Consider the following 22,488-nt stretch of genomic DNA (forward strand, 5'->3'; position numbering starts at 1 on the left):
CAAGGGTTTCCCCGCGCCGCCCACGCCCACGCTTGCTTGGGAAGCTGGGGAGTTCTTTATTGCCGCCTGCCGGTATTTTCAAGCACCCCTAGATAGATAGATCTCTGGGCTCAAGCGTGCGATGACACGAGCTCCACACTGGACTAGACTTGGGGCCAGCTGGTGGGAGAGTATAGCAGCAGAGTGGGGGTGCTTGGCTTGCAGGTAGGCAGTCGAGCAGAATTCGAGTCCTCGTATCCTATATAGTGCCCCCAGTACTGCCAGGATTGATTCCTAAGTGCAAAGTCAGGAGTAAGTCCTGAGCTCCCCCAAATAAAATAGAATAAAATAAAATAAAGACACTGGGGCTGGAGCAATAATATGGCCCGGTTGTGTGCTTCCCTTGTGGGCGACAAATCTGGGTTCCATTTTTGGGTTCCCATATGGTCTCCTGAGCCCTGCCAAAAATGATCTCTGAACACAGAGCCAAGAGTAAGTCTTGAGCTTGGTTGAATAAGGCCCCAAAACAAACAAGGGTTAAAAGCTTAGTGTTGCTTCAGAATCTGTCGGAAAATTGGGGCTGGACTCTGAGAAGGCACTGGAGAAAGCATTCAGGCTCTGTCACTTTACCTCTCCCAGATTCATTTTCCTCATCTATAAAATGGAGCTAATATGTTTTTATCTCCTTTTGTTATAATTTAACAAGTTGGGGGAGCTATCTCCCTTATTCTCTCTTTTCCTATAGTCTAGATTCAGCTCTCCTCTCTGATGCTGTTCAAGTGGGAGTCGTGCTGGAGGCAAGTCTGCAGCCAAGGAAGGTTGTTTCCAGCTGGGCAGAGGGAGTTTGCAATATCAGAAAGCCTGGCTTGATTGGCTCCATTTCTCCAGCCAGGCCAGCAAGCAAAAGCCGAGCACATAGGCTTCCATCCTAAAGCAGTATGTTTCTTAGGCACTTGAGCCTAGTGGCTTGGGGTGGTTGCTCTCTGGCTACCAACGAGAGTTCAAATCATTGATAATGGGAGGAAAAGTAGTAGGGAGTTTGTTTTAAATGAGGCTGACTTGGGTCAGACCCAGATTTGATCTCCGGCATCCCATATGATCCCCCAAGCCTGCCAGGAGCGATTTCTAAGGTCAGAGCTAGGAGTAACCCCTGAGCACAGCCAGGTGTGGCTCCAAAACAAAACAGAAAAAAAAATCTAACATTTTTTAAATTTTATTTATTTATTTTGGGGGCACACCCCGTGGTGCTCAGGGCTTACCAGGAGTGATCCAGGTGAATTTTGAGGGACCATATGGGGTGCTGAGAATTGAATCTAGGACAGCATTTAAAGCAAGCACCCTCTCTGCTACACTATCTCTTCAGCCCCTTTCAGGAGGTTTGTTAATGTTCCTTAAGTTATAGATGCATCACCCCAACTCTTCCTCTATGCTCACTTGGGTTCTCCCTGTGCAGATTTCTGTCTCCCCCTCCCAGCCCTTTGTATGAAAGCACTGTTTATATTATACCAGAGGCCCATCCTAAGGCCTGATGACCTCATCACATGTAACCTGTTGCATCTATAACAACCCTATTTCCAAACAAGGCCACATTTAGAAGAGCTGGAGGGGTGGAACAGAGAGGCAGTTCAAGTGGTAGTAGTTGTTTTGGGCTAAAATAGCACGAAAATCTTGCCTCATGTCTGCGTCCGGATCACCAGTGAGAACCAGAGCAAAACCTATCTGTCGGGAGGAGCCTTCAAGGCCTTATCCTTTCTGGCTTTTCACTGCTTTCCACACCCTCTGCTTGAGGCTGCAGCCTCTTTGGACTACTGATAGTGAATCTTGAATTTCCTGCTTTTTTAGGGGGTGGGGTGGGGTGAGGTCACACCCGGAGGTACTCAGGACTTCCTTCTTGCTCTGCATTCAGGGATATGGCACCAGGGATTGAATCTGGGTTGGCCACATACAAGGAAAATATCCTACCTGCTGTACTAGGTCTTTGCACCTGGCTCAGCTCCTTCCCTTTTTTTAAATTAATTAATTAATTAATTAATTTATTTTTGGTTTTGGGGTCACACCCAGCAGCTTAGGGGTTACTCCTGGCTCTATGCTCAGAAATCACCCCCAGCAGGCTCAGGGGACCATATGGGATGCCAGGATTTGAACCACCATCCTTCTGCATGCAAGACAAATGCCTTACCTCCATGCTATCTCTCCAGCCCCTCTCTTCCTTTCTTTTTTTTTTTGGGGGGGGGTTCACACCCAGCAGCGCTCAGGGGTTGCTCAGAAATCGCTCCTGGTAGGCTCAGGGGACTATATGGGATGCCGGGATTTGAACCACTGACCTTCTGCATGCAAAGCAAATGCTTTACCTCCATGCTATCTCTCTGGCCCCCTCCCTTCCTTTTCTTTTTTTTCTTTTTTTCCTTTTTTTTTTTTTTTTTTTTTTGGTTTTTCGAGCCACACCCGTTTGATGCTCAGGGGTTACTCCTGGCTACTCGCTCAGAAATTGCCCCTGACTTGGGGGGGGGACCATATGGGACTCCGGGGGATCAAACCGAGGTCCTTCCTTGGCTAGCGCTTGCAAGGCAGACACCTTACCTCTAGCGCCACCTTGCCAGCCCCTCTTTTTTTTTTTTTTTTCTTTAAGCCTACAGTACCCGGTATTCCCAGGCGGTCTCCCATCCAAGTACTAACCAGGCCCGACCTTGCTTAGCTTCCGAGATCAGACAAGATCGGGCGCGTTCAGGGTGGTATGGCCGTAGACATCTCCCTTCCTTTTCTTTCTTTTCTTTTCTTTCTTTCTTTCTTTCTTTCTTTCTTTCTTTCTTTCTTTCTTTCTTTCTTTCTTTCTTTCTTTCTTTCTTTCTTTCTTTCTTTCTTTCTTTCTTTCTTTCTTTCTTCCTTCCTTCCTTCCTTCCTTCCTTCCTTCCTTCCTTCCTTCCTTCCTTCCTTCCTTCCTTCCTTCCTTCCTTCCTTCCTTCCTTCCTTCCTTCCTTCCTTCCTTCCTTCCTTTCTTTCTTTCTTTTTTTTTTTGGTTTTTGGGCCACACCCGGCGGTGCTCAGGGGTTACTCCTGGCTGTCTCCTCAGAAATAGCTCCTGGCAGGCACGGGGGACCATATGGGACACCGGGATTCGAACCAACCACCTTTGGTCCTGGATCGGCTGTTTGCAAGGCAAAGGCTATCTCTCCAGGCCCCTCCCTTCCTTTTCTAAGCTTACTTTCCCCTGCTCCCTCAGAAGTCAGTGAGAGGGGCTAACGGAGTCTACCAGGATTTGTCTGTCTGCATCCACCCTCTGCTCATGCACAGATGAATTTCTTCTCGAGGCACCCATGTCCATTCTATAAACCCCCTACCCTAGAATTTCAGATCTAACATTGCTCAAGCCCAGGGTCCCAGGAAGGGATATGGGACTCTGGGGCAATGGAAGTGCCATGGTTTGGACCACACCAGGCTGTGCTCAGAACTTATTCCTGCCTATCATTCTTGCTCAGGTATCATTCCTGACAGGGCTCGGGGGGGTGGGGGTGGGGGGGATCATATGGAGTTCCAGGCCAACGAGGGACTGGGAATCATATGGGAGTGACAAGGATCAAACTCAGGCCGTCCGCTACTACCTATTCTCTAACTCCTTGTGTTCAGCCTTTCTACATCTGCTCACCCAGGTGGGTCACAGGCCTGGCTACAGATTCCCCTTCTAAAGACACCCCCTTCCCCAAGACTTCCCAGCTCTGGATTACTGGCCAGAGTACAAGAGAACAGAGACAAGTCACTGCACAGGAAGAAGCTCCTCTTTATTACTGCTTTTCTGCAGATGAACAGAGGGGAGAGGGCTGAGAAAGGTACCCCAAAAGGCGTTTAGATACCAGAAGCTCCCCCAGGCGCTGGTTCTGTGCTTGAGCGGCGGCCCATGGTCAGTATCCCCGCCGCATGGTTGCCATTGGCTTGCAGGAGGCGCTGCAGACGACCCTGGAGCCCCGGAGGGCCGGGTCTCCGCTTGCCCAGCGTGAGGATGCCAGCAGCATGATTGCCAGCACCGTGGAGCAGCTCGTAGAGGCGGCAGGAGCACGTCTTCTGGCGACAGCAGTCGGGCAGGGGTTGTGCGGCCGCTCCTGGCGACAGCAGCGCGGGCGGCAGCAGTAGCAGCAGCAGCAGCAGCGTCACTGCGGCCCAGGAGACCTAGAGAGGCAGGAGATCCCTTGGCGTTGCCTCCTTGGTGCCTACCCTGGCCCTCTGCTTCTCCCTCACTGTCCCAAATTTCCCTGCCTCTGCCACATGCTTTCTGCAGAGCAGCGTTCGTCTCTGGTCCTTTCCCAGCACAGCCTGCAGAAAACCCTCTGAGACCGGTTAGGGCCAAAGGGCTTTGTCCTTTGTCCATAGCTCCCCCCCCCCACGGTGTCTGCACCCCTAAAATAGATGCATCTGAATTTGCCTCCTCTACAGAAGTCGGGCACCCAGGAACATAGATCCTTGAGGTCCCTTTCTTCCTACCTCATCTTCAAACAAGAACCCCCAAGGGCACAGAGGTCTAAATGATCTTGCCTGAGGCTCCCTGGCAATGGAAACTGGATTCTAAGGGGATGGAGGGGTTGGGAAAACAGATTCCTCACCTGTAAATTGGGGTTAAGTGATCCCCGATCAATTTACAGGGCTGCTGGAGGAGAAAATGAAATGGGGGAGGGCAGAAGGATAACAGTGCCCTAGGCACATAGTAAGTGCTCAATATACACCAGCTTTCCCAGCAAGCCCAATGGTCAAGAACAAGGCAGATTCTTACCTAGGTTCCACTTGCTCAGCCTCAGAGTGGAATGTGAAAGAACCAGCATGGAGATACCCCATCTTTCTTCCAGCCCCCTCCCCCTTGATAAGGGTACCCCCTTGATCCTTGGTTTTTACCTTTGTGGAGGAGGGGTCCATGGTGTCTGGAACTCCAGGGGGCTCGGCCAGGAGCGAGGTTTCGGCAGAGCTCCAAGAGGCTGGGGGCCTGGAGGACGTTGACTGGTCAGTCCAGGCCCCTGTTTTTATAGTGCTCTGAAGTTTGGGGGGGAGAGAAGGGCACGAGTGGGTCCTGGCAGCAGACAAAGGCAGGTCTAAGATTAGCCTCTCTCAGGGGGGCGTCGCCAGGCTGGGCCCCAGGAATGGCCGCCAAGATGCTCAGAAGCTGAATCTAGCTCATAGTGACCCTGGCGCCCCCCTTGTCTGTCTGCCTGCTCCCTGGAGATTGGGCCGTCTCCGGGCACTAATGAGGCTACCTGGCACCCAGGAATCTATAAGCACAAAGAAGGCCTTGACTGGGGTGCTGGACAGTGTGGGGGGGCAGTGTCTAATTAGGGTTAGGAGAGGAAGTGCTGGAAGCCCCCCGCCCTGCAGGGTATGTTTGGGGAGGGCGGTGAGCTGTCTTCACACTACTCAGTGTCCCTCAGGTCTGCCAAGCTCCAAGGGCTGTCATTCTCCCTGGGAAAGGCTCCATCACTAGTACCCCTCTCCCCTAAAATCAAACCCTGCCCAGCTGACTCCTGCCCTCTGTCCTTTCCATCATCTCAAAGAGGAAGTATTTCCCTGCTCTGTACCACTTTGTACTTCATACTGGGGAAATGGTGACATTGGCAATAGCCAGGTTCTCAAGGTCCATGGAGACCCAGATGGGAACATGGCCCAGCATAAATGCCACCCAAGAGAAAGGACCCCAAAATGGACCCTGCTTGAAATGTGTTTCATCAGGGACTGGGGAAAGTGGCAGTTTGAGTGGTCTGGAGGTGTCTGTGCTGAGCAATGGGGGGTCCTGTGGGATGTTGGGGGCGGTATTCAGTGTAGGGGCTTCCATCAGAGGAGGCTGGAGGAAGCAGAGGAAGTGGGTCTTCTGACTAAGCCGATCTCCATGGCCAATGGAGAACAGGAAGGGGAGTAGGAAGGACCCTGGGACTGAGAAGGGCGCCTGGGAATCAGGAGCAATTTAGGGAAGAGCTGAGCACTAGGCAGCTGGCCCACATAAGAGTTGTTTCCATGGGCAGAGCTATAGGGCCATGGGCCAGCCTCAGTTTCCCCTCTGGTGGGTGGATAGTTAGCTTAGGCAGATCAGGACTGCTTCCTGCTGCAAAGGACTTGCAGGACAGCTTCTAACCCCCAAGGAAGTGATTCCTGGGGCAGGAAAGGAAGGTGGGGAGGTACCTCTCAACTTTAAGGTCAAGTTCAGGTGAAGACAGGTGGGAAGGATGATTGTCTTCTGGACTGACTTGAACCATAGTGGGTGTTCCCAAGTACACACACTTAGGAGAGTCCAGTATGGAGAGAGTGTTGGCCCAGAATAGGGAGAAGGAACCACATTGATAAGAATAGGTCATATGTGACTGTTGCATTGTCATCAAAGCAAACCAGAGTCAAGAATTTGTACAAATTATTTATTTGGAGATGATCCCAGAACTCCCAAGAAAATGGGACAGTTAAGAACTATTATTAGGGAACTAAAGAGATAGCACAGTGGGTAGGATGCTTGCCTTACTGATCTGGGTTCTATCTCCAGCATCCCATATGGTCCCTGAGCCCTGCCATGAGTGATTCCTGAGCACAGAGCCAGGAGTAACCCCTGAGTAGTGCTGTCAAGGATGGTTCCCCCTGCAAAAAAGCCAATACAAAAACTGCTATTGTTTTTTGAGGGATCACAGGCAGTCCTTAGAGGGCCATATGCAGTGCTGGGATCATACAAGCTGGCCACATACAAGATGGGTATCTTACCCTGATACCAATTTTTTGGCCTCAAGACCAATAAGATCTGTTATTGAAAGACCAGAGCTGTGTGTTCACCTCACGGGGTCCCCCAAAACAGGTGCAGAGGACACTTTAGCTCCCCACCTCCCAGCACTACCACAACACCAAGTCCTGTGTTTGTCCACTCCAGGGGCTGAGCACCCCAACATGGCCAGGCTGTTGGGGACACTGCGCTGAGGCCCTGCAGCCTGCGGTTTGGGGGAACCCTTGAACGTCCACGTGCAGACCAAGGGACCTCTCTGTCTCAGACTCTCTCCAACTCAGGCCCTGCAGCTCTGCTCAGGACACCACCCTTTTCTGTAGGATCTGGGCCAGGGCTATGTGTCGCAGGATCCTGGGCATCTCAGGAGGAAAGGGGGACTCAGGGCAGGCTGCCAGGGCTTCCCGGAGGGCCCTGAAAGCTCCCGGCCCCACCAGGTATACCCTGGCAGGGCCCACGCTGCCCCAGGCACGCAAGGCTTTGTATCGAGGTGAGGCTTCCTGAAGGCAGTGGTCAAGCTGGAACAGAGACCCAAGTGAGGCAGGGTGGTGGTTGTGGGTCTTGGGGTGCCCGTATTCCCCATGCCACTCCTTCTATCTCTCCCACCTCCAGCATATCCCATCCCTGTCCTTTTTACCTTGTCGCGATTTTCCTCCGACAAGTTCCTCAATCCCCTCAGCTCCACAAATACCTCATAGTGGGGTGCAGATCCCTGGGTAGAATCTGCAAACAAACCCCCACACTGAACATTAGTCAGGTCTAGTGCCCACCAGACAAGTCCATCCCTTTTATCCTGGCTCTGAGGGCCAAGGCTATACACACACACACACACACACACACACACACACACACACACACACACACACACACGACTGTGTGACATCAAAAAGGTAGTACAGTGGGTAGTGCTCTGGCCTTACACAGTGTCCCCTATGGTCTGCTGAATACTGCCAGGTATAATTCCTGAGTGCAGAACCAGGAGTAAGCCCAGAGAACTGCTGTGTGTCCCCCCCCCACAAAAAAAAAGAGAAATGAGTTTTGGGGCAGGAAGTGCGGTCCCTGAGAGGTCCCCAGAGCTATGGATGGAGAGTAGGTGGGATGCTTAGATATGGAAAAGCTAGTTTAGGAATCAGAAGAAAACTGTGTCTCTTGACCCTCCAGGCCGTGTCCCAGGATGCGATGCAAGGGGCAGGAGCCAGTTTACCTCGGGTACCAGTCTCCACGCGTGAGCACGCTTACCCAGAGTACTACTCTCCACACAGGCATGGTCCAGCAGCTTAGCTCCCGGCCACTGCTTCACTGCACGATCCAGGGCCTCAGAGAACATGTCCTCACTAATCTCTTCTCCTCGGACACTCAGGGCCTGGCCCAGCCTGGGAAGGAGGGAGAGGCGGGCAGAGGCACTAGGGCATAAAGACAGCCCCTCAGCACCCCTTGGGGTCACCTACCTGCCCATGAATCTGACAACAGGACACTGGTTGTAGGCCCCGGCCACCTGTACCACATCACCCAAGCGGCACCTGAGGGACAGAAAGGGCACTTCATGCCCAAGGCCCATTGGCTTCTTCAGGGCACTCCCAGGGGCCTGCGGAGCGGGCGGTCACCTGGTGAGGTTGGCATGGTTGGTCAGCACCAGCTCATACTCCTGGCCCTCTTGGGCCTCGGCCAGCAGGACAGGGCTGGTGGCCTGATCCTGGGCGCCTTTCTGGACAGGGAGCAGTTCAATGACAGGGGCTCCAGGCGGGAGAAGGTACAGCCCACGAGGTTGCTCCGGCCACAGGCTCAGGCCCAGCATCCCTGTGGAAAGTGAACAATGCCTTATGTTTTGTTTTGTTTTGGGCCACACCCAAGGGCGCTCAGGGATTACTCCTGGCTCTGAGTTCAGAAATTGCTCCTGGCAGGCTAGGGGACCATATGGGATGCCAAGGATCAAACCCAGGTTAGCTGCATGCAAGGCAAACACCCTACCCGCTGTGCTATCACTCCGGCCCCAGTGAAGCCTTATCTGGTGAGGCCACTGTTTCTGCCAGGCCAGACTCTAGACCTCTGAGCATCTAGTCTAGCAATAACCTTCCTACCTCATCCTTCCTGGATCCTCCAGATCTAACCTGCTGCCTGGAAAGCCTTAATTGGGAAGGCTGGGAGCTGAGGCCTAGAGTTCTTTGTTCTTGCTGATACTCAAGTGTAGGCCAGGCCATGTGGCTGGGCGGGCCTGGAAGGCGCATGGCCACTGGGGTCACACCCAACAGAGCAGAAGGCCACCAGGTTTGTACCTGAAGGTGCTGGAAGGGATCACCCAGTGTTGGGGAGAGAGTGAGGTTACACATAGGCATGTGCTTAGACTGCCATTGGGTCTCCAAGTTCCTCTTTCTCTATAAAATGAAACTGGGGAGGACATGGATAGTGGGGGAGGGGGAAGAAAAATGGAGGATTAGGGGGAGGGTGTCTTTCCTGTGCTGACCTCCAGCAGCAATGTAGGCAGGGGAGAAGAAGACCAGCCCTCGACACCACAGCGCCTCCAGGGCTGCCACCGCCTCCGCTTGGCCACTTGCGTCCAGCGTCACCACCACCTGCAGCTGTGGCCAGAGCCGCAGGGCCAATCCCCGGGGCCCACATTGCAAGGCATCCCGCAGTTCAGCTGCCCGGTTGGGGAGGGCCGCACCCCCTGTCCCCATGGCCACTGCTTCTGCCAGCTCATCCCCATCGGTCTCCAGGCCTGAGAAGATGTCCAGAAGTTCCGTAGCTGTCCTCGCTTCCAGGGCCCGAAGCTTTGGGGACCTCAGTGCCTGCAGCAGCAGGGCTCTGGGGTCCCCAGACCCAGAGGGGGTCAGAACCTGGCAGGGCCAGGGGAGCGGGTGTGGCCAGGGGGATGAGGTGGTCAGCTGCGCCCTGCTCCCCAAAGTCAGCACTTCTGGGAAGGCCTTGTGGAGCGCTGCCAGACCTAGCAAGGTGGCCTGTAGGGACAGAGAGGGGCTGGCTGCAGGCTGGGCATTGCGCAGGGGTGAGGGTAGGGGGCCCTGCCTTCTCCCTTTACCTGTAGAGACACTTCCCCAGGGTGCTGCTCTGAACTTGGAAGGAGGCACTGCTTCCTTCTTTCCTCATCTTGGGTCTGGCTAGGCTTGCTTAAAGGGAGATTCGTCCGGAAGGTGTTCAAGTCTGTAGCCGCAAAGACACCATAGACAGCTCAGAGAGCCACCAAGGGTCCTGAGAATTTAGGGCCAGATTGTGGGGACCCTTAAGGAAGAGGAGAGCTGAGGGTGGAGCCTGCCTCTGGACCTAGACTTGGAACCTCATCTCAAGGGGAGAGAATCCGGTGGTGGTGGTGGGGAGGAGGTCTCCTTTCTGCGGGCCAAATCCCCCCCAGCCCTTGGGAAACACACCTGTGCTCCCCAGGAGGGACCCTCGGGACCCCGAGGATCCCCGCAGGCACCACTCCAGGGCCTGCTGCTGGCTCTGGCTGGCAAGCAGAGTGGTCTGCTCTAATTTCTGCCGTTGCCAGGTGGCTGCCCAGGCTAGGGCCCCCCGGGCTCCCCAGTACTGGAGGCCAGCAAGCCAGGCCGGCTGTGCACTCTCGGGCCACAGGAACCTGAGCACAGCCAGTAGCAGCAGCAGCAGGGCCGGCAGGGCCAGTGACAGAGAGTACAGCATCTCCAAGCAGCGCCTGGGGAAGGAGGGACCCAGGAGCTGGTATTGGAGTGAGGAGGGGACAACATGTCCCTCCCCACCCTTTGGCTGCACCCAAGAACACCAAGGGAAGGGGAGTAGCCAGGCTTTGAGGCTACACTGACCTGAGCTGGGATCCTGGTGCTGTCCGGGAACTTGTATACCCTGGTGACTTGTGTGCCCTGGTGACTCGGCCAGCTGTCTAGGCCTGGAACCCTGATCGGTAAGAGGTTGCACTGACAGCCCTGCCCCCAGGGAAGAGGAAGGCCTGCGGGACTTAGCCAGGGACAAGTTGTGGCCACTCTCCGGTGGCTCTGCTGACCCCAGATCCACCCAGCCCCAGCTCCGTGGCCCCCATGAGCTCCAGGAAAGTGGTTTTCGGGAGACAGGCACCTGTCACAGCCGGGGGGCGCTGCTCTAGTCCCAGGGTCAGAAAGCAGAGCCCTGCTGACTTTGGAGGGCTGGGTGCAGACGGAAATCCGGCCTCCAGTGCTGGGGAGGGACCAGAGTGGGGGGGGTGCTCTTAAAGAGACAGATTGGTCCAGGCCCAGGGCAAGTGTTGGAGGGCCTGGAAGATGACGGAAGTTAGGACCCAAGTGGTGGCTCAGCCAGTTAACAGTGCAGGTGAAAGAGGATCCAGGTGAGAGTGGAGGTGCGGGGAGTGAAATGGACTTAGGATTCCATGCTCAGGGGTCACTCCTGGTGGTGCCAAGTAGGGGCCCTCGCTCCTGTACTCCTGCCCTGATAACTCTTTTTATTTATTTTTATTTTTTATTTATTTTCTTTTGGGTCACACCCTGGCAGCGTTCAGGGGTTACTCCTGGCTCTATGCTCAGAAATCGCTCCTGGCAGGCCCGTGGGACCACTTGGGATGCCAGGTTTCCAACCATTGTCCTTCTGCATGCAAGGTAAACACCTTACCTCCATCCTATCTCTCCGGCCCCAATGCCTCTTTTTATTAAAAGGGTCAACCTAATAAGGTGATTTCCAGCTGCTTATTAATTCTAATAATTTTTTTGTTTTATTTTGTGGCCCAAAAAGGGCCACACCTAGTGACGACGCTCAGGAGTTACTCCTGGCTATGGGTTCAGAAATTGCTCCTAACTTGAGGGACCATATGTGATGCCAGGGGATTGAACCTCGGTCAGTCCTAGGTTAGCACGTGCAAGGCAAACACCTTACGACCAGCACCACCGCACTGGCCCCATCTAATAGTTTTGTTTGTTTGTTTGTTTGTTTGTCTTTGGGTCACACCTGGCAGTGCTCAGGGGTCACTCCTGGCTCTATGCTCAGAAATTGCCCCTGGCAGGCTCGAAGGACCATATGGGATGCCGGGTTTCAAACCACCGTCCTTCTGCATGCAAGGCAAATGCCTTACCTCCATGCTATCTCTCCGGCCCCTAATAGTTGTTTTTTTTTGGGGGGGGAGGGGGGATCACACCTGGAAGCACTCAGGGGTTACTCCTGGTTCTACACTCAGAAATCGCTCCTGGCAGGCTTGGGGGACCATATGGGATGCCGGGATTCGAACCACGGTCCTTCTGCATGCAAGGCAAACGCCTAACCTCCATGCTATCTCTCGGCCCCTAATAGTTTTTTTTTTTAAAGCAGTTTACTTATCTATTAATTGATTAGTTTTTGGGCCATACCAAGTGATGCTCAGGGGTTACTCCTGGCTCTGTGCTCAGAAATCACTCCTGGCAAGCTTGGGGGACCATATAGGATGCCAGAATTGAACCGGGTTGTTCTGGGTCAGCTGCATGCAAGGCAAATGCTCCACTGCTATGCTATCTATCCGGCCCCTAGTTATTGTTGTTGGTTTTATGTTTGTTTGTTTTGTTTTGTTTTTAAAGGGAGGTCAACCAGGCAATGCTGGGTTGAGCAGGTGCTGTGTTCAGAGGTTCCTTCTGGAGATTTTTTTTTTTTTGGTTGGGGCACAAGGTGCTTCAGATCAAATCCAAGCCTCCTGCATACAAAACATGTGCTCTTGAGCTGGAACCAAAGCAAGGTAGGTAGGGCGTTTGCCTTGCATATGGCCTACTGGGGTCAATCCCTGGCATCCCTTATGGTCCCCTGAGCCTGCCAGGAGTGATTTCTGTTTGTTTTTTGTTTTGTTTTTGGGTCACACCCAGCAGTGCTCAGGGGTTACTCCTGGCACAGCAGTGATTTCTGAGTGCAGAGCCAGGAGTAACCCCTGAGGGCCTCCAGGTGTGGCCCCCCAAACAAAAACAAAAAACAAGTGGTCAGTCCATTGCCTCTGGCTTCATTCTAACAGTTCTTTGTTTTTGTTTTTATTTGTTTATGATTTTGGTTTTGGGAGTCATACCAGTGATGCTCAGGAATCTGAGCCAATTACTTCTGACTCTGCACTCAGAAATCAATCAGAGATCACTCCAAAGTGAGGGAGTGGGGGACACTATGAGGTGCCAGGGATCAAACCTGGGTTGACTGCATGCAAGTCAAAACCCCTACCCACAGTACTATCTTTCTGATCCATTAAGTTTTTCCCAAGAGGATTTCTTTGCGGGGAGATATTGGGACCACATCTGGCAGAGCTCTGAGCTTATTTTTGGTTTTGTACTTAGTTCTGAACCCCACTTCTGGGGTACAAGCGATTATACTGGAACCAGCCATGCATAAGACAAGTGACTTAGTTCCCTATATAATCTCTTCAGTCCTCTAGATTTGTCTTTTACATATATGATCATGTCATCTAGGGGCCGGAGAGATAGTATGGAGGTAAGGCATTTGCCTTGCATGCAGAAGGACAGTGATTCGAATCCTGGCATCCCAGATGGTCCACCAAGCCTGTCAGGGGCGATTTCTGAGTGTAAACCCAGGAGTAACCCCTGAGCGCTGCCGGTTGTGACCCAAAAATCACACACACGGGCCTGGAGAGATAGCACAGTGGCGTTTGCCTTGCAAGCAGCTGATCCAGGACCAAAGGTGGTTGGTTCGAATCCCGGCATCCCATATGGTCCCCCGTGCCTGCCAGGAGCTATTTCTGAGCAGACAGCCAGGAGTAACCCCTGAGCACTGCCGGGTGTGACCCAAAAACCAAAAAAAAAAAAAAAAAATCACACACACACACACACAAAAAGATCATGTCATCTATAAATAAATGTTTTTATATATTTTTTCCTCTTAATACAGCCCACCAATATAACTTCCTCTTCCTGTTTTTTTGTTGTTGCATTGTTTCTTGGTCCACACCCTACAGTGCTCAGGGATCATGCTTATTAGGACTCAGGGAACCATAGAGTACCAGGGAGGGAACCCAGGGCGGTTGTATTTAAACCAAGTACCCTCCTTGCTGTACCATCTTGCTGTACCTCCTTGCTCTCCAAACTGCTTCTCAGGTAAAGTTGTTTGTTGGATCTGTTGTTTGTCATTTAATTTCTTTTTTTGTTTTTGTTATTTTTTGGGCCACACCCAGCATTGCTCTGGACTCATTCCTGGCTCTGCTTTCAGGAACCATTTCTGGCAGTGATCAGAGCACCATATGGGATGTCAGAGATTGAATCTGACATCTTTGCATGTGGGTTGGCCACATGCAAAGCAAGCATCCTACTTGCTGGACTCTCACTCCAACCCTGTCATTCAGCGGGGTCTGATGCCACTCCTGGGGATCCTGGGTGTGGCTATGCGGATGACTGCTCAAGCCCAGCGGTATGGGTGTGGGTGTTGGGGAGTTGTTACCAGTGGCCATAGGCCTGTTTGTCTCCTGAGCTTGTGTTTTTTGTTCATTCATGTCCTAGTATACATCTGAGTGGAATCATTCAATTCTTGTATTTTTTCTGATTTATTTTGCCTCATAATCTCCTTGAGCTCCTTTGACTTTACTACAAATGGCCACCATTTGTAGTGTGGTGCTAGGAGTTATTCCTAGACCAGTTCTCTGGGGACCAGAGGCTCCAGTTATCAATCAAACCCAGGTCTCCCACATGTAAAGTATGCGTGTTCCCGGCCATTGAGCTACCTTCCCTATATTCCACCTTTCTAAGAATTGGTTGAGGACCAGAGTACAAGGGATAGGATCTTGCATTGCTTTTGGGCCACACCTGGCGGTGTTCAGGGATTACTCCTGGCTCTGCACTCAGAAGTTGCTCCTGGCAGGCTCAGGGGACCATATGGGATGTTCGGGATCAAACCTGAGTCTGTCCTGGGTTGGCAGTGTGCAAGACAAATGCCCTGCTACTGTGTTATCTCTCCGGCTGTGACCCGGGTTTGATTCCCGGCACCTCTTTTGGTCTATTAGAAGAAGTACAGAGTCAAGAGTAAGCCCTGAACACCACTGGGTGTGGGCCCCAAAACAAAACAAAATTGGCTGAACAGTATTCTACTATATAGAAGCACCTCTCTCATTTTTTTTTTTTTTATGGGAGGGGGCACACTGACTGTGCTCATGGTTTACTCCAACTCTGTGCTCAGGGATCACTTCCTGGTGGTCTTGGTAGATTATATAAGGTACCTGAGATCTAATCTAGGTCTGCTGCATAATTGGTAGGCAAGTGCCCAGCCATTATACTCTCTTCAGCCCGATTTACTTTTTTTTTTTTTGGGGGGGAGGCATTTCCACTTGTGTTTAGGGCTTTTGCTTTTGCTCAGGGATCACTCTTGGCTCGATTAGGAGCTTAGGAGAACATATGAGGTGCCGGGATTGAATTTGGGTCAGTTGCAAGCAAGATAAGCTCTTGGCCTGCTTTACTTACTGTATGCTCTAACCCTTACACCTCCCTCTCCCCCAACAATGCCTGGGTAAAAAATAGCTCCAAAAATGATCCAATCTAATTCTGGAGCATTTCAAGACCAGTGTTTGGTCCGCTTTTTTTTTTGGGGGGGGCGGCACATCTGGTAGTGCTCAAGTGTTACTCCTAGTAGGCTTGGGGGATCATATGGATGCCAGGAATAGAACCCGGGTCCATCCCAGGTCGGCTGTGTGCAAGCCAAATGCCCTACCTCTGTGCTATCACTCCAACGTAGAGGAGAAACATCCTTTTTTTTTTGGGTTTTGGTTTTTGGGTCACACCCGGCAGCACTCAGGGGTTACTCCTGGCTCCATACTCAGAAATTGCTCCTGGCAAGCTCGGGGGACCATCTGGGATACTGGGACTCGAACCCACTGACCTTCTGCAAGCAAGGCACACGCCTTACCTCCATGCCATCTCTCCGGCTCCTGTGGAGAAACTTTTTTTTTTTTTTTTTTTGGGTTTTTGGGCCACACCTGGCAGTGCTTAGGGGTTACTCCTGGCTGTCTGCTCAGAAATAGCTCCTGGCAGGCACGGGGGACCATATGGGACACTGGGATTCGAACCAACCACCTTTGGTCCTGGATCGGCTGCTTGCAAGGCAAACACCGCTGTGCTATCTCTCCGGGCCCGGAGAAACATTCTAAGCCTGCTTTTCCTCTGGTGTGAGAGTTCAGAGCTGGGGCTCCCATGACGATGCTCCCATAACTCAGAAGTCACTCCTGGCTTGAGGGACCATATGGGACGCCGGGGGATCGAACCGAGGTCCGTTCTAGGCTAGCACTCGCAAGGCAAACACTTTACCTCTAGCGCCACCACTCCGGCCCAGGATGAATGGTTTAATATTAGTTTGCACAGTTCTGGGGGAAATGCATAATGTTCTTAGATTTTAATAGCTCTACCCTAGTGAATGTTTCTCTATTGCTGCAATGTTTGATTGTACATACTATTTAGCAACTTATTTTCAAAATTATGCTTGCAAAAATGTTCTAAGGTCTTTTGTCCACAGAAATCGATGGAAAAGGAACCTGGATACTATAGACTCTTATGACAGTGCTCATTATAAGACTGTTTTAGCGGGGCCGGCGAGGTGGCACTAGAGAAAAGGTGTCTGCCTTGCAAGCGCAGGATGGCGGTTTGATCCCCCAGCGTCCCATATGGTCCCCCCAAGCCAGGGGCAATTTCTGAGTGCTTAGCCAGGAGTAACCCCTGAGCATCAAACAGGTGTGGCCCAAAAAAGTTTTAGTAAAGTTATTTTCAAACTGTGTATATATATGTGTGTGTGTGTGTGTGTGTGTGTGTGTGTGTATATATATATATATATGTATATATATACATACATACATATATCTACAGAAATGTTCTTGTGATTTTGTTTAAGAAGTTTATGGAAAAGAAACTCAGATGCTCTAGACTCTATTACAGTGCTTGGTGTAAGAATGTTTAAAAGTCTTATGCCAAAAAAAAAAAAAAAAAGTCTTATGCCAGGAAACTTCAGGGGTAGGGTCTCTTTGTATTTAGGCCAAGGTTATTTCTTTCCATGCCCCTCATATTTTGGTGGGCCTATGCAAACAACAATTGCCACTCTAACACCGTTTTTACTGTGCTCCTTTGACTCTAATCCTTAAAAAAAACCTACTTAAAATTTGAGGTTAACTTAAGCTAATATGCATGTACATGGAAATGTAAAAAATACTATGCCTCTAATGTTTAAGGAGTTATGTAAGTTTTATGGCTTTAGATTGCCTTGTGTGCTGTTAAGAAATATTATAATGTGTTACAATCTAGGGACTTGAGGGACAAAGTAATTGTACATGGATTCTGTTTTATTTATCTTAATGTTCTTTGGCTGAAAGTTCAAAGTTAAGATTATCAGCAAGGGGACTTCTGAGAATTATGTTATGGGTGATTGTCCTTCCACTGTAACTTTACCTTGTCCTCTTTCTTTGCATCTTTGTTCTCATAATTAAAAATAAAATAATTAAAAAAAAAGAATGCTTAAAAATGTTCAAATTAAGTTTATCTGCAGAAAGGTTCTAATGGTTATGTTCAGAGAAGTCTATGAAAAATATCTTGTGATCTGTATAAGAACGGTTTGAGAAAAGCTGATTGTTTTGAGAATGTTGTATTCACAATTTAACCTTTGACACTTTCATAGCCAACTTTTACTGTGCTTATTGCAAAATAACAACCATTTTGTAAGTTCTGATCTGGGGTTTCCATCTCTGGGGGAGAACAGTAAAATAAAAAACTTTTTTGGGTTACATCTGGCGGCACTCGGGTTATTCCTGGCAGGCTCGAAGACCACGTGGAATGCTGGAGGTTGAACCAGGGTTAGCCGCATGCTAGGCAAACCCCCTAGTGCTGTTATCACTCTGGCCCCAGAACAAAACTTTTTTTATTAATATTTTTTATTTATAAACACCTTGGTTACAAACATGATTGTGGTTGGGTTTCAGTCATATCAGATGGCACCCCAGAACAAAACTTTTATAGCTTTTCTCAGGGCCGAAGTGATAGCACAGTGGTAGGACATCTACCTTTCACTTGGCCAACTCAAGACAGACCTGGATTTGATTCCTGGCATCCCATATGGTCCCCAGAGCCTGATTGGGGGGGGGGGCGGGTGGCAATTTCTTTTTCTTTCTTTTGGTTTTTGGATCACATCCAGCAGCACTCAGGGGTTACTCCTGGCTCAGTGCTCAGAAATCGCTCCTGGCAGGCTCTGGGGACCTTATTGAGATGGTGGGATTCGAACCATGGTCTGTCCTGGATCTGCTTCGTGCAAGGCAAAAGTCCTACCACTGTACTATCTCTCCAGCCCCTTGGGGGGGTGATTTCTGAGCACAAAGTCAGGAGTAAGTAACCTTTGAGTGCCCCTGAATGTAGCCAAAACAAACAAACAAACAAACAAAAACACTTTTGTAGCTTTTCTCATTTTTTCTAAAACATGATGGAATTGTAAAATGACACCAGCAGTTAACCCCAAAGGCATTCCCCCAACTTCTTTCCATAAACTTCTTCCTTTGATATCTAAAAGTCCACCTGGATGGATACTTTTTGTCTCTCTTCCCCCTCCTGGTGAATGGGTATTCATTTAATAAAGGAAAGTCAGTTTTGGCTTGGTGCTTAAGACACCATGAGAGAGAAGCCACTGTGATACTATGACTCTGACTGGCTTGGTTTATTAATCCTTTGCGTCTACCCTGCTTCTTCAGACCATCTGCATTTGTCTGGGGGTAGAGATATGGTACCTGGGGTAATCTCACAAACTGTGGAGATTTATTTTACACACCTCCCCTAAGTCTCAAAGTTTAATCAGCTGGGGACTTGTTAGAAATGTGACTTGGACTTGCCCTGAGATCTGATGCTGATGTTCGCATACACACAGATCATTCTCCACTCAGCCATAACATATTCTTCATCCCTAGGTCTTCCCTGGGTTAGACTCTGATTGACATCTTTCCTTCTCTGAATTCTGAATTCCTTTTTTTTGGTCACACCTGGTGGCACTCAGGGGTTACTCCTGGACTCCTGGCTCTGCATTCAGAAATCGCTCCTAGCTGGGTGGGGGACATAGGGGATGCTGGGAATTGTCCTAGGTCAGTCACATTCAAGGCAAACCCCCTCCCGCTGTGCTACCACTTTGGCTCAGCCCAAACAGGGACATGAATGAATTCCCACTTTTTCTTTTCTTTTTTTGGGGGGGGGTCATATCCGGCAGCGCTCAGGGGTTACTCCAGGCTGTACGCTCAGAAATAGCCCCTGGCAGACACAGGGGATGCTGGGATTCGAACCACCGTCCTGCATGAAAGGCAAACGCCTCACCACCATGCTATCTCTCCAGCCCCAAATTCCCACCTTTTTTTTTTGTGAGGTGTAGCTCGGGCTTTTCTTCATGTTTTTTTGCAGGTGATTAAGTGCTCACTCAGAAATCACTCTTGGCAGGCTTGGGATAATATGGGATGCTGGGGATTGAACTCAGGTTGGCCAAAACCAAGACAAACACCCTACCCACTGTGCTTTCACTCTGACCCCACTCAGGAGAATTTAATTGTTGCAAGAATCAGCTTGTCACTGCCTCTCTACAACAATCCTGCTGCAGGCAGGGGGACAATTCCTCATGCTACATGCAACAGCTGGCTGGGGCAGGCACTGGACATGTGCTGACTTTTAAGGATAAGTCTCTGAACAGGGAAATGTAGAATCAATAGACTAGAAAAAAAAACACGCATCTCAATCTATAAAGCATTTAAGCAGAAAGGGAAGAAATGGTTGTCATGTGGCTGGAGAGATAAGAGCAGTGGGCAAGGAACTGACCCCGTTTTCATGCAGCTGATCCGGGTTTGATTTCTGGCACCCTGTATGATCCGTTGAGCCCCACCAGGAGTGATTCCTGAGTGAAGACTCATGAATAAGCTCTGAGCATTGTCTGGGTGTGGTTTAAAAACAAAACAAAGAAATTGGGGCTACGTGGATAGTGATGGGGTCAGAGTAAAGTACAGTATTGACACAGCAGTACAGTGTGTAGGGCATTTGCCTTGCAAGCAGCCAATCCTGATTCAATCTCTGGCATCCTGTATGATCCCGCCCCCTCTCCCCCCAGCCCACCAGGAGCGATTTCTTAGTGCAGAGCCAGGAAATAACCACAGAGCACTGCCTGGTGTGGCCCCAAAACAAACAAAAAGAAATAGGGTCCAGAGAGATAGCATAGCAGTAGTGTTTGCCTTGAACGCAGCTGACCCAGGACAGATGGTGGTTCGAATGCCAGCACCCCATATGGTCCCGTAAGCATGGCAGGAGTGATTTCTGAATGCAGAGCCGGGAGTAGCCCGAAGGGAAATAGAGGTAGGGAGCTTGCCTTGTGTGCAATCAACCCAGGATTCAATCCAAGGGATCTCATGATTCCCTGAGTCCACTATGAGTGATTCCTGTGTGCAGAGCCAGGAGTAACCCTTGAGCACCAAAGGGTGTGCCCCCAAACAAATAAATAGCATTGCCAGGTTTGGTCCAAAAATAAACAAAACCAAATCCAAAGACCACCTCCTTGGAAGAAGGAAAAACAGGACTCACACTCTTGTCCCTGTAGAGGAAAGCTTTTATTGTAACATAAAATACACATTTTTGTGACTGCCCCAAATCGTACACAATACTTTTGTGGCTATATGCTAATCCATCTTGACACTAAAATATGTATCTGAATAATTTCACAAAGTTTTAAAAAGAAAAATTACAAAAGTATACTTCCATTTTAAGTTATAATCACCTTCATCTCCCCCCATCCCCCCACACCCCCACATGGGGTGCAGAATGGCTTTTAGGCTCCTGTCTGGAGGCCTGCTGCTGCCTCTGGCTGGCAGTTGTAGGACAGGAAAGAGAGAGGAAATGGAACACAGAGAGCGAGAGCCTTCAGCACCTTTTCCCCTGAGGATGCTCAGCAGCAGCGGGACAAGCAGGGCAGTCCCCCAATCTCTCCCTCACCTCTGCCACCAGAACAGGGAGAGCTGGGCCCTTGCCTGAGGCCCCTGTGGGCACAAGCTAAAAGGAGGGGGTTGGCCCAGGGCTTCTCCTTCCTTGCCCTCTCCCCAGTACTCCAGATCTGGCCTAGGCCTTGGAGGGGCAGGGAAGGGGTATAGCAGCATCCCAACTCGTTGCTGTGCCTGGGCAGAGACCACCCCCAACTCCTCAGAGGCAGCGAGATTCTACCATCTGGCATAGAAAAATAGATCCGAGTAAGAAACGGAGCAGGGCAAACAGCAGCTTTGAAAAAAGTCATCTTCCAATCAATAATTTACTAATAAGGGAGGTGGATCTCCCTTAAATTCCAAACACTGATAAATTCAGAAATTACTTTTGTAAAAAAAATAGCTGTTTACTCACGTGTATATAAAAATAAGGTATTTTTTTGTTTGTTTTTTTTTTTAGGGCCACTCTTTCCAGGGCATCATTATGCCCTTCCTTTGAGAGGACTGGGGTGATGACCCCATCGGCCTACCCTGAAAACTCTTTCCTCCTGCCCTACCCGCCTGGCCCGTCCTTCCTCCAGGAAGGAGCCACAGCCCAGGACACTAAGTCTGCTGCTGCCGTATGCACGGGAGGCTGCCCTGGTAACCAGGTCTGCCCAGCACCCACCATTGGGTGTCATCTGAGCACACTGTCACCCTCCTCCCCAGAACTCGAGGTAAAGTCGTGGCCTGGGAGTGAGGGCACAGGGCCTGGTGTGAGTTCTGGCGTTGGCGAGAAAAGCAAACACAGTCCCAATTTAGCAACAAGACCCCACTGAGCTTTGGCGGGAGGCCTTTGTGCGTGGGTAGGCGGTCAGCTGCGGCCTTCCTGGGCACCCTGGCAACAGGCAAACACGCTCTGTGCTGAGGAGTCACCGCTGCTAGTTCAGGCCCCAAGACAAAGGACAATAACACTGGCTCAGGCCACCCTCTCTTTCCTTCTGGTTCATCTAGCAAGTCTGCACACCTGTTCCCACACAGGAACCAAGGGGCGCCTCACAGTGAGGGGTTGGGGGAGGCATTACTTAAAAAGGCACTAACTACCCTTCCAACTGCAGCTTCCACACCCTCCTGCCTCCACGAGACAGTCTCAGGATGCTCCCCAGGAAAATGGGGTGGGGTGGGGGGATGGACTTTCTTTGTCAAGGGCAGTTTCTACACTTCACAAGAAAAGCAGAGATGATCATGGTTACTGGTGAATGAATGACCTGGCAGATGCAATGACCGAGGAGACCCACCAATGAGGAGCCACGTTCTCCTTCCTTGGCTTTTCTTTTGCTTGAAAAAGCCCAGGCTAAAGGTCAGTTGCAAACATGGGGCCAAGCTGCAGGAATCAGGGGACGAAGGATGGAGGCGACCTCTTGAGCGGTGCTCAAGGTCAAACACAACCACATCCTCTGTCTGTGGCCCCAATGCTGCAGTGGGTCTGGCAGCCAAGGGTGGAGAAATATGCTGGGTACGGATGGCCGCATACACACGCACACACACATACATACATATACACACACACACAAACCACAGACACACGCTCCCATCACGGGGCCACCACGCACAGAAACACATCACGATTAGGATGGACACTTCACATTATGAGTATTGTTTCCAAAGAGAAGCGGCTCGTGGAATTGCCACGTCCACAAAAGTGAACGCCTCTGGTGAGGATGCAGAAGCGGACGATGGGGACGAGGGGTCACGACTGCGCGTGGGGGATCCACTGGTTGTCCATGGGCCGCCCCAGCAGTTCCTCCACACGCCGCGCAACATCCATGGTGTCGTCCAGATCAAAGTCACCGTCCGTGTCCAAGACAGGGTCAGGGCTGGGAAGGAGAAAGGAAAGATGGTCAGAGGGTGGCGACCTTCACAAGAG

At 50.7% G+C, this 22,488-nt stretch overlaps 3 protein-coding genes and 1 non-coding gene across 7 annotated transcripts in view; all 4 read right to left on the bottom strand.

Annotated features, from left to right (window-relative positions):
* LOC126016963 (signal transducer and activator of transcription 5B) overlaps positions 1–22,488 on the bottom strand; it is a 131,149-nt gene that overhangs the window by 75,261 nt on the left and 33,400 nt on the right. The window contains exon 18 of one of the 2 annotated variants that reach the window (XR_007498648.1): positions 22,160–22,438. Coding sequence is in view for 1 of the 2 variants with exons in the window: in XM_049779077.1 (XP_049635034.1) it covers positions 22,312–22,438 (127 nt within the window). In the remaining variant the exon portion in view is untranslated. Of the gene's footprint in view, positions 1–22,143; positions 22,439–22,488 lie in introns of those variants that run through there. The other variant, XM_049779077.1, reaches the window with a different exon arrangement.
* On the bottom strand, positions 2,607–2,725 carry LOC126026258 (5S ribosomal RNA). Its single transcript, XR_007501597.1, has one exon. It is a non-coding gene; the product is annotated as a 5S ribosomal RNA (ribosomal RNA).
* On the bottom strand, positions 3,738–4,878 carry HCRT (hypocretin neuropeptide precursor). The gene is made up of 3 exons (XM_049768006.1): positions 4,858–4,878; positions 4,186–4,284; positions 3,738–4,140 (listed from the first exon to the last, which is right to left on the bottom strand). Exons 1-3 carry the CDS (start codon positions 4,876–4,878, stop codon positions 3,820–3,822), a joined length of 441 nt encoding a protein of 146 aa, XP_049623963.1. The 3' UTR covers positions 3,738–3,819.
* GHDC (GH3 domain containing) lies at positions 6,604–10,831 on the bottom strand. Of its 3 annotated transcripts, none has more exons than XM_049779434.1 (9): positions 10,495–10,829; positions 10,087–10,367; positions 9,741–9,862; positions 9,168–9,660; positions 8,311–8,503; positions 8,155–8,226; positions 7,946–8,079; positions 7,344–7,429; positions 6,604–7,224 (listed from the first exon to the last, which is right to left on the bottom strand). In XM_049779434.1, the coding sequence occupies exons 2-9, from the start codon at positions 10,352–10,354 to the stop codon at positions 7,006–7,008; spliced, it is 1,587 nt and encodes a 528-aa protein (XP_049635391.1). In that variant the 5' UTR covers positions 10,355–10,367; positions 10,495–10,829; the 3' UTR covers positions 6,604–7,005. The 3 variants fall into 3 exon arrangements, with proteins under 3 accessions (XP_049635391.1, XP_049635385.1, XP_049635378.1); XM_049779428.1 differs by having other exon boundaries at positions 6,604–7,429; positions 10,495–10,585; positions 10,763–10,828; XM_049779421.1 differs by having other exon boundaries at positions 6,604–7,429; positions 10,495–10,831.

The sequence above is a fragment of the Suncus etruscus genome, chromosome 1, assembly GCF_024139225.1.
Source record: "Suncus etruscus isolate mSunEtr1 chromosome 1, mSunEtr1.pri.cur, whole genome shotgun sequence".
Lineage (NCBI taxonomy): Eukaryota > Metazoa > Chordata > Mammalia > Eulipotyphla > Soricidae > Suncus > Suncus etruscus.